Source organism: Hibiscus syriacus, unplaced genomic scaffold (genome assembly GCF_006381635.1).
Source record: "Hibiscus syriacus cultivar Baekdansim isolate YM2019G1 unplaced genomic scaffold, ASM638163v2 tig00110118_pilon, whole genome shotgun sequence".
Lineage (NCBI taxonomy): Eukaryota > Viridiplantae > Streptophyta > Magnoliopsida > Malvales > Malvaceae > Hibiscus > Hibiscus syriacus.
Window position 1 is genome coordinate 136534 of NW_024062595.1, and position 16472 is coordinate 153005.

At 30.1% G+C, this 16472-nt stretch overlaps 1 protein-coding gene across 5 annotated transcripts; it reads left to right on the forward strand.

Moving 5' to 3' along the window:
* Positions 1-9178: 9178 nt before the first annotated feature.
* On the forward strand, positions 9179-14534 carry LOC120215425 (transcription factor-like protein DPB). 5 transcript variants are annotated; one of them, XM_039213121.1, is made up of 9 exons: positions 9179-9715; positions 10098-10177; positions 10387-10430; positions 12021-12083; positions 12235-12375; positions 12474-12542; positions 12743-12841; positions 13626-13696; positions 13893-14534. In XM_039213121.1, the coding sequence occupies exons 1-9, from the start codon at positions 9462-9464 to the stop codon at positions 14125-14127; spliced, it is 1056 nt and encodes a 351-aa protein (XP_039069052.1). In that variant the 5' UTR covers positions 9179-9461; the 3' UTR covers positions 14128-14534. The 5 variants fall into 5 exon arrangements, with proteins under 5 accessions (XP_039069052.1, XP_039069054.1, XP_039069055.1 ...); XM_039213120.1 differs by having other exon boundaries at positions 9181-9715; positions 12232-12375; XM_039213119.1 differs by having other exon boundaries at positions 9182-9715; positions 12229-12375.
* Positions 14535-16472: the final 1938 nt, after the last annotated feature.

Genomic DNA, 16472 nt, shown 5'->3' on the forward strand with positions numbered 1-16472 from the left:
TCCTGCAGACTGTCTCCCCCTTGTCTTTGTAAATCCTCAACCCACTGTCTTACTTCTGAGTTTAGAACTATTTGATTTGAACACTTTTTATCCATGGATGAAGGTTTTCCAATGAGACAATTAAAACGAGGATCAATGCCTTTTATCCTGTATGATGCTATGCAAACAGAAGAAATAAAGAACACAAAAAAATGAATTAGTTTACATAATAAAGGAAAAATAAAAACATGCTTTCTTCATACTTTAAATAATTTAAATTCACATGCAATTTATTTAGTAAGAAAATAAATGAAAAAATTTAAAGGAAAAGTTAAAATTCATTTCTCTTGTGTGTACACCTATTTTGGACAAAATTTAGGCATGGCTTCAGATCGGAAGAGTTTCTAGGGTTTATTATATGTAGGGTTTCAGATCTAAGAATAAAGGTACCCGAATTGTCCTTGGTAGTGCCCCCTTGGGCTATTAACCCTCAATCCCAGTCAATCACAGACTAAAGTGGATCGAGTTCAATTCGAGGGGATACATTTCTCTATGCCTGACACGGAGAATAAATTCTCACGAAGACTTAGAGCATATGAACCCCGAAAACAACTTGCTAGGTCTGACACGGAGAATAAATTCTCACGAAGACGTCGCTTTCACTCCCACTTAAAAGGGATAAGCTTGACTTATAAAGCTTATGTTAATGCACGTATTGTGTGTGAGGAGAAATGTTCAAACCTCTGACAAACAAATAAATAATGAAAATAAAATACTTGAAAATAAAATAAAAATATTAAAAAATAATATATAAATATTATGAAAATAATAAGTATATATAAAAATTTTGAAAAGAAAGAATTATAAATTAAATATATGAATTTTAATTTATAATTAATAGAGACAATTTATAATTGATTTTAAAGCTTAACTGGTCCCCAGCGGAGTCGCCAAGCTGTCGTAACCGGTTTTCGTCCGGGCACGAAATATTTATTTTGGCAGGAAAAGTGATGTGAATAAATGGTTTTTAAAATAATTTGGGAGTCGCTATCGGCCTTTTGGTCAGGTAGGTCGAATACCTAAAAATCATCCTTTAAAAGAGCTTTTAAGAAAACATCGATTAAAAGATAAACTGATCTGCGTTTTAACCAAAAATTCGTTCTTTTTAATAATAAAAAGGGATTCGTGGTCGGTTACGTTTAGGGAAGGATTAGCACCCCTACAACGCCCAAAATTGATACTTTTTAATTATAAATTGTCTCTATTATTAGAAATTTAAAAATTCAAAATATATTTAATTTATAATCCTATTATTTCAAAATTATGATTATGAAAAAAATGTATTAATTTATATATATTTATAAATAAAATATTTATTTATTTAAAAATATCAGAAAATGACTTCTAGGTACCTTAAGATAACTATTTTCTTCGATATTAAAAAATAAATAAATAATTAAAACAATTAATATATAATTTATAAAATAGGATATTTATTTATTTAAAAATATTAGAAAATGGACATCCAGCTGTTTTAAGACTGTCCTTTCTTAATATTGAAAAATAAATATTAAAACAGGATTAAAATAAGTTAAAAGTAATTAAATAAGATTTTAATAAATAAAATAAATATTATAAATATATATTTATGTCTAAATAATAATAATAATAATAGTAATAATAATTAAAAGTAAACATATAAAATTAACATATAACTAAACAATGAACACAATTAAAACTATGTATTTAAAATAAAAAAATAAATAAAAATTGAAATTAGTGACTAAATTATAACTTAATAGATTTAAATACATAAATCATAATTATTTAAAATTTCAGTGGCTAAATATGTTATTCTACCTTTTGTTAATTTAGTGACTAGATTAAAATTATATCAAATTCGTATATTAAATTAAAATAAGTTTAAAACATGTATTCGAGATTAAAATAAAATTAATTAGAATTAAAGGACTAAATCAGTTATTTGTCTAAAATATTTATGTCAGTGACTAAATTATAAAGAAATAACATTAAGAGATCAAATTAAAAAGTTCATAATTTGATTTCAGTGACTATAATGAAAAATTACAAAGCTACTGGGCTGCGGAAAGGGTTGGTCCTTTAATTAATTACAGACATACCCCTCCCCAAAACGACGTCGTTCGGGGAGGGGTATTTAAGTCCCAAACCCCACGGCCTTAAGGCCATTTCTCTCATTTCTCTCTTTCACTTTCTCTCTCTAAATGAGAGAGTTATAAAACTCTCTCGCTTCTCTCTAAAACAGAGAGAATCGGCACCGGCCGGCAGTCGTTCGTCGGTGTTTGACCCCGCTACCGCATCCGGTGGCCGGAAAAAAAATGTTTACACCAAAATACAGATCGAACCATCCTATTGATGGTTCCGATGACCGTTCTCTTAAAAAACTCCCGATCGGAGCAAATCTACGAAAATACCTTCGGTTTTTCGTAGGCCTTTGGTGATGTTTAGAGTCTCGTGTGAACTCCGGTGATGGCGGGGCTTTGTTGGTAAGTATCCCTCGTATTTTCCTTGCTATTATGGTTGTTGAGTTGCTCTCTGTATCTTCTCTTCTCTTTTTTTTTACTTTCTGTTTTTCTCTTGGGTTCTGTCATCTTTTTTTGTTTGCAGGTGGTCGATGGCTTTTATAGCCATCAACGGTGTGGCTCTCGGACCGGTTAATAAGGTGGTTGTTTAGTGAGTCACCGGATTTCCAGTGGTGACTCACTGTAGAGCGACATGTGCGGCTGGAAGGGCTCTTCTGGAAGCCTTTGGTGAACGTCGTGGCAGCAGCTGAAACAGAGTGAACTGGCGGCAAAAGCAACGACGGCCGCGTGGCCCTAGGGTGATGATACCCTAGGGTTTTGTCTGGAGCCATCTGGGCCGTTGGATCAAATCAGATCCAACGCTGGAAAGAGAGAGGCGGCTGGATGAAGATGTTGAAATCCTTGTTGGGTTTAGGGTTTCCATTGGGATGTTGTAACTAGGCCGGTTTATTGTTGGGTCTGTAAATGGGCCGGTCCAGTCTGATTTGGGCCTGTAATAATATTTATTAATAATAAAATAATAAAAATAATTATTATAATTATAATAATAATAATAATAATAATATAAATAATATTCAAATGAAAAAAATGAGTATCTTCAGTCATGTGCCTTCCATCTTTCTTCATTTGAAAGTAATTTATCATTATAAAGTATCCAAAGAAACATCTTATTCCTTGGAAGTCCCCTTCTATTAGAGTAATATTGATGATACATATCATCGTCTAAATAAAATCATATTTTGATAAAAGAAAAATCAATAAATTACTTTAGCTCTCAAGACTTAAACTTATAACCTACAAAAATATATTTAAAATAAATAATCTAAGATTATCAATGGTAACTACTATTCTAAAATACAAGGAGTAAGTAAATGTAACATTTTCAAGTAAATATTATCCATGAAATTTATTGTTTTATCAATTTAATCCCTATAAATTAAACTTGCTCATGACTCAGATGTAGTGGTGGATCTAGAAATTTAAGAATAAGGTTTAAAATTATAATTTTCTTTTTAAAAATAATGGGAATGTAAATTTTTTTATTTTTTTACCTTAATACATTAAACTAAATTTATCTATTTTCTTAAAATATGAGGATACATTTGATCCCTATGGGGGCTTAGTACATCTATCTGTCTCTTCTCGGAGGGTTAGCCAACCTGATTCAAATGTAATTTAAGTAAATCCATAAATATAATTTTATTTAAATTTAATTATAAAATATATAAATGTTAATATAAATTATTTTCATTATTTTTAAATTAGAAATAGATAATTGGGACATCCAATTCCAAGCTTGAATTTGATTTTTTTAGTAGTATGAAGTGATTACTAGGTAGTTGTTTAAAATTGTAACACCCTTAACCCGCATTCGTACCCGAATACAGGGCAAGGATGTTACATTGTTTATGTATAACAATTACTATTCGAAAGTTGGTAAAATTTTGTTTCTTATAAAATTTACAATTTCTATAAACTATATTATCGCATAATATCACCATGTAATAATTTAAATTTTCAGTTCACATCCGGTTTTTAGGCAGCAACTAAGGAGTTTAACATTGTTTCATATCACAATTAAAGTTGTCTAATTTAAAAATCAATTGAAAATTCTTTATAACATAATATATTACCATATTCATACGAAATCACTTGACTTACCATGTTTTCACCTTTCTTATAACGTTTTCTCGTATTAATTTACATTTTGGTTCAACTCTTATAATATTCTTTATCTAGCTATATATAAAACATTTATATTTTCTATAATCTAATTTATTCAAAACATAGTCTTTATAGTTATTGTCTACCGCCACCCAACCTCCCGCTACCAACAACTATTATTATAGTTTCATACTATGATTATAAATTTTTCTTAAGTTAAGTACATATGATTTGCCCTCAATTTAACTACAATTTAGATTAAGCAAATGTTATCTAACTATGGGAAATATCAATTAATATAAAATTTATCTTATTATGACAATTGCCACGTCTCTCTTGACATCAATCTTATCATCTTCATCTCATATTATATTTAGTAGATCTTCCTTGATCCAGTCAAACATATCTAAAGAAACCGTTGTTAATTACAAAATATACTTTCATATTCAACCTATTTAACTCATAACTATTAAATCATATATATATTTTAGTACAAAACATTGTATGAAAATATATTATAGAATCATTTAATTAATTAAATAAGATTTATCCTAATTATTTAATATACGAGTAACTTATCATTCAATTTTTCATCTATAAACTATTCAGTGTTAAATCAAACTTTATGTAAAACTTTACTATCGAACATAATAATTAAACTAGTAATGCCCTTTTTTCGTATTGTTCTTTCTTATATTGTTCCTATTTTTTCTATTGTTCCCTTCACTATAATGTTTCCTTCACCTTACTATTTCTTTTATTATATTATTTCTCTTATTGTACTATTTCTTTTACTAATTCTTTTATTGTGCTATATCTTTTGGTGTATTGTATTTTTTTACTATATTTTTTTAGTTTCAATTTTTACAGCCCAATGTATAATAATGAGAATACAGAGCACGTGAATCAAAAACGAGTGCTCTTTACAATATGCAGTATAAATTATTTGTAACCATATGACATATTAGTGCTATGTGTGCAACATAATAACTGCATGTATCTGTATGACACATTAATGCCCTGTATGCAGCATAGCTGCTTATGATATGTAATTGTATGGCACATTTAGTGCCTTGTGATTGCACCATAGGTGCGACACATTCAATGCCCTGTGATTGCACCATAGGAGTGACACATTCAATGCCTTGTGAATGTATATCTATTGTAAAACACAACACTGTACCTATGATCCCGAATACATAAATTTATCTGATAATTATATTGTACACGAAAGTACGATATTATAATTAGAATCACTCCATCTTATGTACCATTGGCTCTCAAATCTTATACACTAAGCTTTTATTTTAACTTATATCGTTTTTCATATAAACATTTATAGGAAGATTTTTAAAATCATATACTATTTAACTATGTATTAATACTTTAACTAATATAATAAATTTATATTTGTATAGATAATCTAAAAATATCATTTACGTATATTCGATACTAAATTATTTACCAAATAAAAAACTAACTTGATTCTATCAAATTAACCTTCCAAGTCCTTAAAATTTATTTATTTAAACTTCACATATCATCTCATATTAAATTTCTACTTTAATCCCATAATTTCTTCATATTTACTATTTAGTCCTTTAACTTCTACATTCTACCAAATCTATCACAATTTATTTATATTCAACTTCAATATAGTACTTAAATAAATTACACATTGCATTTAAGTTCCTACCTTTTTTCCATTTTTGCGATTTAGCCCTTACATTCTTACAACCTTCCAAGATTCTAAATCCATAATACCATAATTTTAACCATATGATAAATTCTTTTAGAATTTCATCTCAACTTTTCTATTTTATTCAATATAGTCCTTTTTTCCATTTAACCCTAAATTCAAGCATCATAAAACAAATTCAAACATTCCATAAATTTAAAATAATTCCTTATAGTTTCACAAGTTTTCAATTTGATCCAAGTTATCATCCAAAGATAAAATTTAGCACTCCAACATTCAATTTTAACATAATACATCAATTATTAAACAATTGCACATTAATATTCATATTTCTCAATTTATGCTATTAAGTCCATATACTTTCACAGTTTTCCAAATTGGTCCAAATCATATTTTAAGCATGTAGAATCACTCATACATCATTTATAAACCTTGTATAATTTTCCTAAAATTTTTCCTTATTTCTTTCCCTTTGGCCGAATTCCTTTAAGTTTTCCTAGCATGGATTATATTTTGATTCAAGCATGAATTCATCCTCTAAACAACATTTCCATGAAATTATCATAATTTCATCATATGATAAATGTCATAATTACCATGATAAGATAATAGAGTTGAATCATTTCAAATAATTAAGATAGCATATAACATAAGAGTATCATAAAATGCATAATTTACCTCAATTTCATATTTTGACAGTTTGTACCACCCTCAAAAAAATATTATTATGTATTAATCTAAGAATTTAAAAGTTATTCCGTTTGTACCATTAGAAACTAGACTTGAATACGAATCTAACCATATAAGGTACCTTTTCTATTTCAACTTGTACAATTTATGACGAATTTTCTAATCGAGCTTACAAAATTTGTTTTGAGCAGAATCTGCTGCCCAAATTTCTGATCTATCATTGGTTAAAAATTCATATATTTTTGTATACACTTCTAAATCAGTAACCACTTGTTTTAAACAAAACTAAATTGATTTAAAAATTTAACGGTATAAAAATCTTATTCTAATCATTCTTGTAGAATTTATGATGATTTTATAAATTTACTATTCAAATTACTAATTTAAGCAGATTTCACTAATTTGCATCATTAGCTTATTCACTAATTCTATTAGCTTATCAAATGAATACATATGCATGGATTCAAATTCTTATCATCATTTCCATGCAATCTCAATCAATTCCATATAAAAAACAATCAAAATTCAATCTTTTCCATAAACTCTAACCTTAACTAAATTCATCTTTAAACATTTCCAATTGATTTTCTCTGTAATATTAACAACACAAAAATCTATCCTTAAATCATTAAAATCCAACTTACCCATCATACAGTCTAACAATCAAAACAATGATTTAAACATGGAAACAATGAAATATTATCACCAAATGATAGAGAATTTGATATAGATCATTTTTCTATTTCATAAATTAATCCAAAAATCAAAGGAAAATAGACTAACATGAAGAAAAAAAAGAAAACATACCTTGCCCTATTTTCAATGGAATTGCAACAATTTAAAGGGGTTTTGAAGAAGTTTTCTTAAGTTTTCTCCCAAAATATCTATGTACACATGGCTTAATTCTAATTAAAACAAATTTTAAATTTATTTTAGTCCTAAAAGTCAAATCTACGCTTAATGAATCTTAATATTTTCCTCCATGCCATCCTTTCATCATCATTTTCTTAACAATAAATAAATATAAAAATCATATATATTGATTTCCATTTTTTGCTATTTTAATTTTCCAAACTTTCAATTTAGTCACTTAAATTCCACTATTCCATTTTAACATGGAAAATCCACTTAATTCCACTAATCCATATTAAATTCTACTGATTAAAATATAAATATAATATTTCTAACCCCATACTACCATCCTTCAAATTTTATAAACTTTCGATTCGATCCAATAATCTGAATACTTTACTGAATTTTATCGCTTAATAGCTCTTTATACAAATTCCGGATAGAAATATGACTTTCATAGATAATCCATTTTTGAGGATAAACTATTTATTTATTTTTGGGAAAATTACCATCTTGGTCCCTAAACTTTTTCAAATTTATACTTTGGCTACTAAACTTTCAAAATTTGTATTTTAGTAACTAGCTAAAATTTGGGTACTACACTTTGTTAACTAACTAGTAACATACATACATTATGCAGACCCAACTGGTCGAATCTAAAATCTCTAAAAAATTAATATTCATTTTTATCACTAAAGCCACCTAATAAATTCTCTAACTTGATTTATTCCCAAACTTATTTTTTTTTAAACGAGGCCTTAACTTAGTCCGATTCATTCCAAAAAAAATACTAAACATAAAAGTTTCATTTTATATTTGTGCACATGTATTTTTTAAATCATTTTTAATAATTTATCCACAATGATGATTATTTGTAATTTATCTTTACATAGACTTAACTATACTAGACATTATATATATATGGAAATTACTAGTAATATGTGTTCTATTTTTAAAAGTTAAAACTATCGGGTGGGTTTTGTGATAAGAAAACATATTGTTTCTTTTAGAAATTTAAACTCAAACCATTATATTCTACTATGTATAAGCGCACCCTAAACTATTATAATATAAAAAATTAATTTTAAAACTTTATTTAATATATTAAGTGTATTTTAAATATTCAGTTTAGATAAGAGTATATGAGTTCAAATCAATTGGTGCGAAGTTGTCCAATTTAATTAAAATTCAAAATTTTGAGAATATAATAATATTTTTTATTAGCATAAACTGATTATAATTTATAGGGTAGTATTTATTTTAAAGATTTTTAACCATTTAATAATAAATATTTAAATATTTTGCAGATGTTGTGCTTAAATTTGAAACCTTTAGAATAATAACGATTTTTTACATAATAAAATAATATTAAATACTTGATGGAAGAAATTTTTTATTCTAATAATCATATTTAAATTGATGAAATATGCATTTAAATAAATAAATAAATGAGGATATTTGTGATTTACACGAAATAAAATTTATTTTTGTATTAAGTAAAATGTAGTTTTGATAATGATGCATTTCGTCGGTCAGACAACATGAACCAAAGGAAGTTAATATCTAACCTAATTTGATTACATTTTTTAAAAATTGCGTAAAATCTAATCCATCTGAACTCTTCATGAACGCGTATCAATCACTAAACCCAAAATTTGGGCCATTGATGACCAATCCATTCAATCTCACTTTTTATTATTCGACAAAAAACCAAACCCTGACAAATAAAATTTCCCTCTTCTCCATCACCTTCATTTGCAGCTATTCAAAGCCTTGAAAGTGGAAACCTCTTTTAGCTAATTCCTTAATAAGAGTCCTTTTACCCTCACTCTCATAGTTCTTTTACCTTATTCTAGGAACATAAACAAACAGTAGAGAGATTAATTTTTGGTGCCAAGCGTTTACTGATTATACTCATTAGCTTCTCTTCATCTCCACTTACCACTTTTGTTAACGTCTCAAAACCCCCAAAGTTCACTTAATTTTTAATTTCTGGGTTTGGTATTTTTTTAGGTATGGTAACGGGTGGTAACACAATTCAAAACCTTAACTACCGAGAAAATGGGGATAATGACCCAACTAAGAGAGGTGCTTCTAGGTCGTGGGGCACCGCCGTTTCAGGTCAATCCGTTTCCACTAGTGGCAGTGTTGGTTCTCCTTTCAACCGGAGTGAGCTGGCTATGGCTACGCCTGCCAGTGAGAGCACCTTTTTAAGACCGAACCACCTCGATCTTCACGGAGATGATGCTGGATCTCAAGGTGTTGCCGGGTGAGGGCTTTCTTTCTAAGCACCCTTTTTGCTTGAGTTTGTGATAATTATGTTGAATGCATGATTTAATTGTGGGGTTTTGAAGAAAGGCGGCGGGGATCCGGGGTAGATTGAAACAAAGTCTTTAATTTTGCTTTCATAATGTAAAATCGTGCTTGTTTTTGGTTCAATTTGGTAAATATTTTTGCAGTATGCTTGAATTGTACATTATTTGTTGGCTATAATAGGAAAGAGGGGAATCTTTTGAACTTTTTGGTGACTGCAATTGGATTGTCCATACTGCTTATCCTAATGCAGTTGTCGGCACTGGTCATTCTACGTTTTCATAATGATAATGGATAGGAGTAACCTTGATTTAACTAATTGGCAACTTCATTTGCAGTAGTAAAAAGAAAAGGAGAGGTCAACGTGCGGTTGGAGGTGATAAGAGTGGCAGAGGGCTCCGTCAATTTAGCATGAAAGGTTTTGTTTACACTTTTTTATTTTCCTCACCCTTAAAATGTTGTGATTTTTGGCTTATAAAAGATTGCATTAAAAGCATAATGGCATACTGTTTCATGTGATAATTGTTTTGTATGTGCTTGTTATTCTGCCACGGATATTATAAATGAGTTAGCAGTTGTGGCTTAGCTGTTTAATTTGTTGTTTGAACTGTCTTTGGTTTCATCCAGTGTGTGAAAAAGTGGAAAGCAAGGGAAGAACCACATACAATGAGGTCAGTTGATTTCTGAAAGCCGTTCTTTCCTTCATGTTTGTTGGTTTTGGTAAGCTTATTAATAGTCTTTCCATCAGTGCTTATGGTTTTGTATCCTCTAACCATTTTGGCAAAGTGTTCTAAGTTTTCCCTGGATTTATTGTTTCCATTTCTGTGATATACTCAAAAGCTATTTTTTTAATATTGCATTAATGGATTATATATATGTTGTCTAACCAGGGACCAAACTAGTTTTGCATTTGACTCTTCCTTCTTATAGGTTAGATTTGCATACCATAACTCTGAATTGCAAAACTGTATACTTGTAAGATATAGAATATTTTATATATCACTCCAAAATTCCCATGCAGAAGCTTCTAATGTGCAAATGAGATAACAATGAAGAGTAGACTTGGCAAATTGATTTCCTGGTGATTTCTTTCATAGCAACCTATATGTTCTACATTGATTCCTTAAGAATTACAAATTTCATGTTTATCATTGTGATTAAGTGGTTTTGTTATTTTGGGCGTCCAACCAAGTCCCATTAGGATATTTAGGTGGCGTTTGGTTCGCTGGAATCTTTTGGAATGTGAAATTTGAAATCTTTTGGAAGAGGAAATGTGAAATTTGACCATACTATCCTCATCAATCTTTTGGTATTCGGGTCGGATTTTTTAAAAAAAAATTCAGGTTTGGGTCGGGTTTTTTAAAAAAAAATTCGGGATCGGGTTGGATTTTTTTTTTTTAAAATTCGGGTTCGGGTAAGGTCGGGTTTTTTAAGTTTGATATTCGGGTTGGGTCGGATTTTTTTTAAGTGTGATATTCGGGTCGGGTTTAGGGTTTTTTATCACTGTTTTTATTGAATAAAAATAATTTTTTATTATTTCGTGTCGGGTCGGGTTTCTAATTCATATATTCGGGTCGGGTCGGGTCTCGGGTGGAGGTTTCCTTCTCGCGTCGGGTCGGGTGGACCAAAAACTCGACCCAACCCGACCCATGACCATCCCTAATTGCGATGATTTTAACTTATGATGTTTATTAGCATGATTTTTATAATTTATTGAAATGAATAATCAATCAATAAAATGAAAAATTTAATATTTTTAAATTTTTATAATATATTGCTACATGTAAGTTGTAAAACTAAAATAAAGCAAAAAAAGAAGAAGGGCAATTCTGTCATTTTACATTACTGAAATCAAATTCATCTGACATGTCTGCGAACTAAACAGAATATAGTATTGGATTCCAATTCAATTTCCTGCCAACCAAACAGGTTTCATCTTCCAATTCCTTCACAGATTCCAATTCCCTCAGAAACATTCCAGCGAACCAAACGCCATCTTATAGTTCATGTACCTTTTCGTACTTTTTCGTACTTTTAGGCAGAATGATACTTTTTTTATCTTTCAAATAGATACCATATCATTATGTGATTCTTAAATGCTAGTATTTTGTACTCATGCTAGCAAACACAGACTTGCATGCACTTGGATTTGTGCCTTCGTTTTCTAAAATTTGGAAGGGTTGGAAAGTTGCTACTTTGTCTGCTTATAACAATTTATTTATATGTCCATGTCTATATATGAGAGTGAAAGTTTTTCCCAGGTGGCAGATGAACTTGTAGCTGAATTTTCTGATCCAGGCAGTAGTGTAGCATCACCTGATCAGGTTTGCAACTTTTTGGACCTGTCAATATTGGATTCTTGATCTCTACAGGATACACTTCCACCTTTTACCCTAAGAGAGTGAAAATAACTGTATTGGACCTCCTTTATTCGTCTTTTCTTTTTTAATTTATTTTCATATCTAACAGCAGCAGTATGATGAGAAGAACATTCGGCGAAGGGTTTATGATGCTCTTAATGTACTAATGGCAATGGATATTATATCTAAGGATAAAAAGGAAATACAGTGGAAGGGACTTCCTCGTACTAGTTTGAGTGATATAGAAGATCTAAAGGTGAGAATACATCTCCATTTTTATGTTTCTTATGTAGGTTAGATCTGCTAAGGATATAATACTGAGCTTACTAAGCTCCTCTAATTAAACTTATACAGACTGAACGGCTTGGACTGAGAAGTAGGATTGAAAAAAAAGCTTCCTATCTGCATGAATTGGAGGAACAGGTAAGAATAGTGCACTTCTCAATTTTCACTTGTTTGTGCATGAAATTGCTTTTAGCTTCCCCTTGTGTTGAGAGTTCCCATTTTTGCTGTCATATAGTTACGGCGTATATATATAGAGAGAGATGTTTAGGGCATCAAGTTTCATATGGCCCTTAACATGCCATCAGTTGTTAATGTACTTGGGTTCCCCCACCCCCCAGTTTGTAGGTCTTCAGAATTTGATACAACGGAATGAGCAATCGTACAGCTCAGGAAATGGTCCCAGTGGTGGTGTGGCTTTACCTTTTATCCTGGTGCAGGTTTGTTATCTTCTCAAGTCTTTCATTCTTGTATGGAAGTAGAAATGCCACTCATCGAAGTTATGCAATGATTTTTGTTTATTAGGCAAAATTTTATTATACCAGCTCCCTCAAATAATTGTTTGTGTTTTTATGAACCAACTTCTCATGCGGTTTGTTACTCTGTCCATGATTCTCTGTTTTTCCGTTTAATTAAAAATGTATGATAATCCAACTTCTCATGCGATCTGCTACTCTGTTTCAATTTTTACTTCATTAAAGTTTTTTACTAAGTCCTGTCATTTGTTAAGATCTGCATCTAATCTATATTATTGTTCTTAATTATTTTCCTTTCTATAACCAATATTTGTTTCTTTTGTTAACTTTGTTTCAGCTTTAAAATTTCTTGCCTGTAAATCAGCTTTTGATCACATACTTGATGACGTTAAACTGAGAACTCTGCAATGCCTTTTTCTACTTGACAAGTGGGGAACATGTTAATGGATTTGTATGCTTATTTCTATTTCTTCAACAAGAGTTTTGGAATGCCCATATTAATAATCACAAAATCACCATTGCATTATCAAACCTCTGGTTATGCATCTATCTTGCTTTTCAAACTCTTTAACTGCAATAAGAAAAAGAAAGCGACATAATAAGGTTTCTTCATTAAGGCTAGTAGGCTATCACAAGGCATGTACATATTGAACACAAAGTGTGTTTTTCTAGTTAGTTATTTGGACGCTACCATAGATCCTGAGGTTTTTTAATTTATCTTTTTTTTCCCTGCATCTGGAAATTGTAGACACGCCCTCATGCAACTGTTGAGGTAGAAATATCGGAAGATATGCTGCTGGTGCACTTTGACTTTAATAGGTAAGATTTTTTAAACTATTATAGTAACTTGCAGTAACCATTCAACGCCATTTGTTGTGTATTTTGATTCATTCTCAACTAGTTTAGAACAACTAAGAGAGGGAAAGTAGTAGTTAGGATAGTGGGATAAATTATATAGTTTGATTTATTGCTCGTCTTTCTTTTTACCTTTTATATTATTGTTTTCCCATTACAGCACTCCATTTGAGCTCCACGATGACAATTATGTTTTGAAGGCTATGAAACTCTGCGAGAGACCAGAGAGTGGTGAAACCACACACCATTTTTCTGCAGATGGTGAAGGCTCTAGCATGTCCACAATGTGCCAGCAACAGATCCTTCCTTCTCCAATGACAAGCATTCCAGGTAGGCCTCCTACATCACCGCCGCTCCCCGGAATATTAAAAGCATGTGTGAAGCATGAACATTGATAGTCAAGTTCCATGCCAAACACCATCGAAAACAATCCATTTGTACATTGTGTAAAGTAATTTGCCAGAAGCCTCCCCTGTAAGATTGTCTTCACCTCACAAAATTTTACCCCACAATAAGCCAGATGACTCCAATTTCTCGAAGGGTTTTCGTAGGACATCGATTCAGGCAAGTCCTTTCAGCTTTTACATCATCAAATCAGGTCTTGTAATTTTTTTAATCGTATTTTCCCTTGTTATTTTGACCTCACTGTAGTAGAAATGACCTTATTTTGTATTAGAGTGTAGAGGTTGGTTGCCCATTGCATACAGAATCATAGAATGAACTAGTTTGTTTTGTTTTTTAAACTGCGTTTCCCATATTAATTCTTTGTGAAATTACAAGGTAGGTAAGTAAATATTATACAGTCAATTCATACACAATGAAACTAGAGGTGCACATTGGGTTTTATACTCATCCTCAATCCCAATGCTTTCCCTAGTAAAGCCACCCTCAAAGGTATGTATAAAAATTCTCTCAAAGTTGTGCTCAATTCCACGCCCTTTGAGAGGGACAAGTGGAGATTTCTTTTTATAGTGTCTACGTAGCTTTGTGGTTGTGAACTTGTTAAGTTTTACAAGAAATCTTCAATTAATCTGATATCTTCTCATAATAAACCCTAAAAGAATCTATCACAAAGGGAAAGTATAAAAGGGAAGTACATTCTCATCCATTAGGAATTATTAATTATTCCTCAAGTATTCTAGTTGCCTCCTCCAAGTAAAACACTTACATTTGTAAGTTATTTAAATGTTTAATTGAAAAGGTATTTATTTTTTATTTTGTTGTGTTTAAAGTATTTTTTCATAGTATATAATGTTTTATTAATATGGGTTAAGTATAAGATAATGTATGTTCAAAGATAATTCTTAATTATTTGATATTAAAATCTCATATCCTTATTATTCATGGTACTTGAATATGGGGCCTTAAGTAATAACTTCTTTACCTCTGAGTTTACTTTGTTTGTAAATGTGGGTTGATTTCTTTACCTATCTTGGCTACTGCCAAAAAAAATAAAGAAAAAAAACTACTTATTTAGGGACTTAAATCTAAACAAATTATATGATTAGGGAACTTTAATTTCAAATTAATATAAATTAAAAACAAAAATAATTTTAAATAGAATATATAAACATCTTTAAATTCTAACCATTTAAATTAACCTATTCATCATTATTTTTTAAAAAATGTTTTTGAAATTATAGACAATGTTAAACGATAATATTTAAAAGAAAAAAATATGTTTTATACACATTTCTTTAACTCAAAAGTAAATGTTAAAAATTTTAACTTTTGAATTTAAAAATTGTTTTTAAAGTAAAACTTATATTTTTAACATTTATTTGTTATCATATGATGTGTTTATTTTATAATATATAAAATTATAATTTTTTGGATAAAAGTACAGTTGAAAAATATTTTTTAAGCTCAAATGTAAAAATTAAAATCATTAAATTGTAATTAAAAAATATTAAATTTCGCCTAAAAATGTAAAAAATAAATATATTTCTAATTTTGTATTAGTTTGAGATTAGAGTTCCTTAATCATGCAGTTTACTTAGATTTAAGTCCCTAAATAAGTAGTTTTGTTTTCTTTATTTTTTAGCATTAGCCACAATAGGTTTTATATAAGAGAAAATAACCTCAGTGACCAAAAATGCCTTATAATATACGATTTTAACCAACTTTTTTTGGATTTGCCAAAATGACCAACTAAATCGCAATGCGATCGATAATTCGCAACGCGATCTCCGGTATCGCAAATCAGTTTCCAGATTCGCAACGCGATTCTGACTATCGCATTGCGATTTCCCAAATTCGCGTTGCGATTTTCCTAATTCGCAATGCAAATACGTAAATCGCAATGCGATTACGTAAATCGCAATGCGAATACGTAAATCGCAATGCGATTACGTAAATCGCAATGCGAATACGTAAATCGCAATGCGAATCTGTAAATCGCAACGAGACTCTGATCGCAATACTCGCAATACTGAATTTCAAATTCGCAACTCGATTTCTGAATTCGCAACAGGTTTTAATTTCGCAACACAAATTTTGGGTATATAACTACGCAGCATCAACAACTCATAACCTAAATCCCTAAATCGCAACTCATCTCCATCTATCACTCTCTCCGGCGACATCCGTTCCTATATCCAACGACATCCTTTCGCAGCTCGTTTGTTTTGTAAATTAATTTACAATAATGAAATCATTTAATGTTGATCATGTTTGGATAGATTTGTGTTTTGGAGGGTCATGAGAGAATGTTCATAGTGTTTTACAATATATGCCTTTA

Bases quoted from the DNA above. Each gene is read 5' to 3' on its own strand.
- LOC120215425 (XM_039213119.1), top strand. From the start codon at position 9,462: ATGGTAACGGGTGGTAACACAATTCAAAACCTTAACTACCGAGAAAAT. The intron at 9,716-10,097 runs GTGAGGGCTTTC...CTTCATTTGCAG, and splicing joins GGATCTCAAGGTGTTGCCGG to TAGTAAAAAGAAAAGGAGAG. The intron at 12,842-13,625 runs GTTTGTTATCTT...TGGAAATTGTAG, and splicing joins TACCTTTTATCCTGGTGCAG to ACACGCCCTCATGCAACTGT.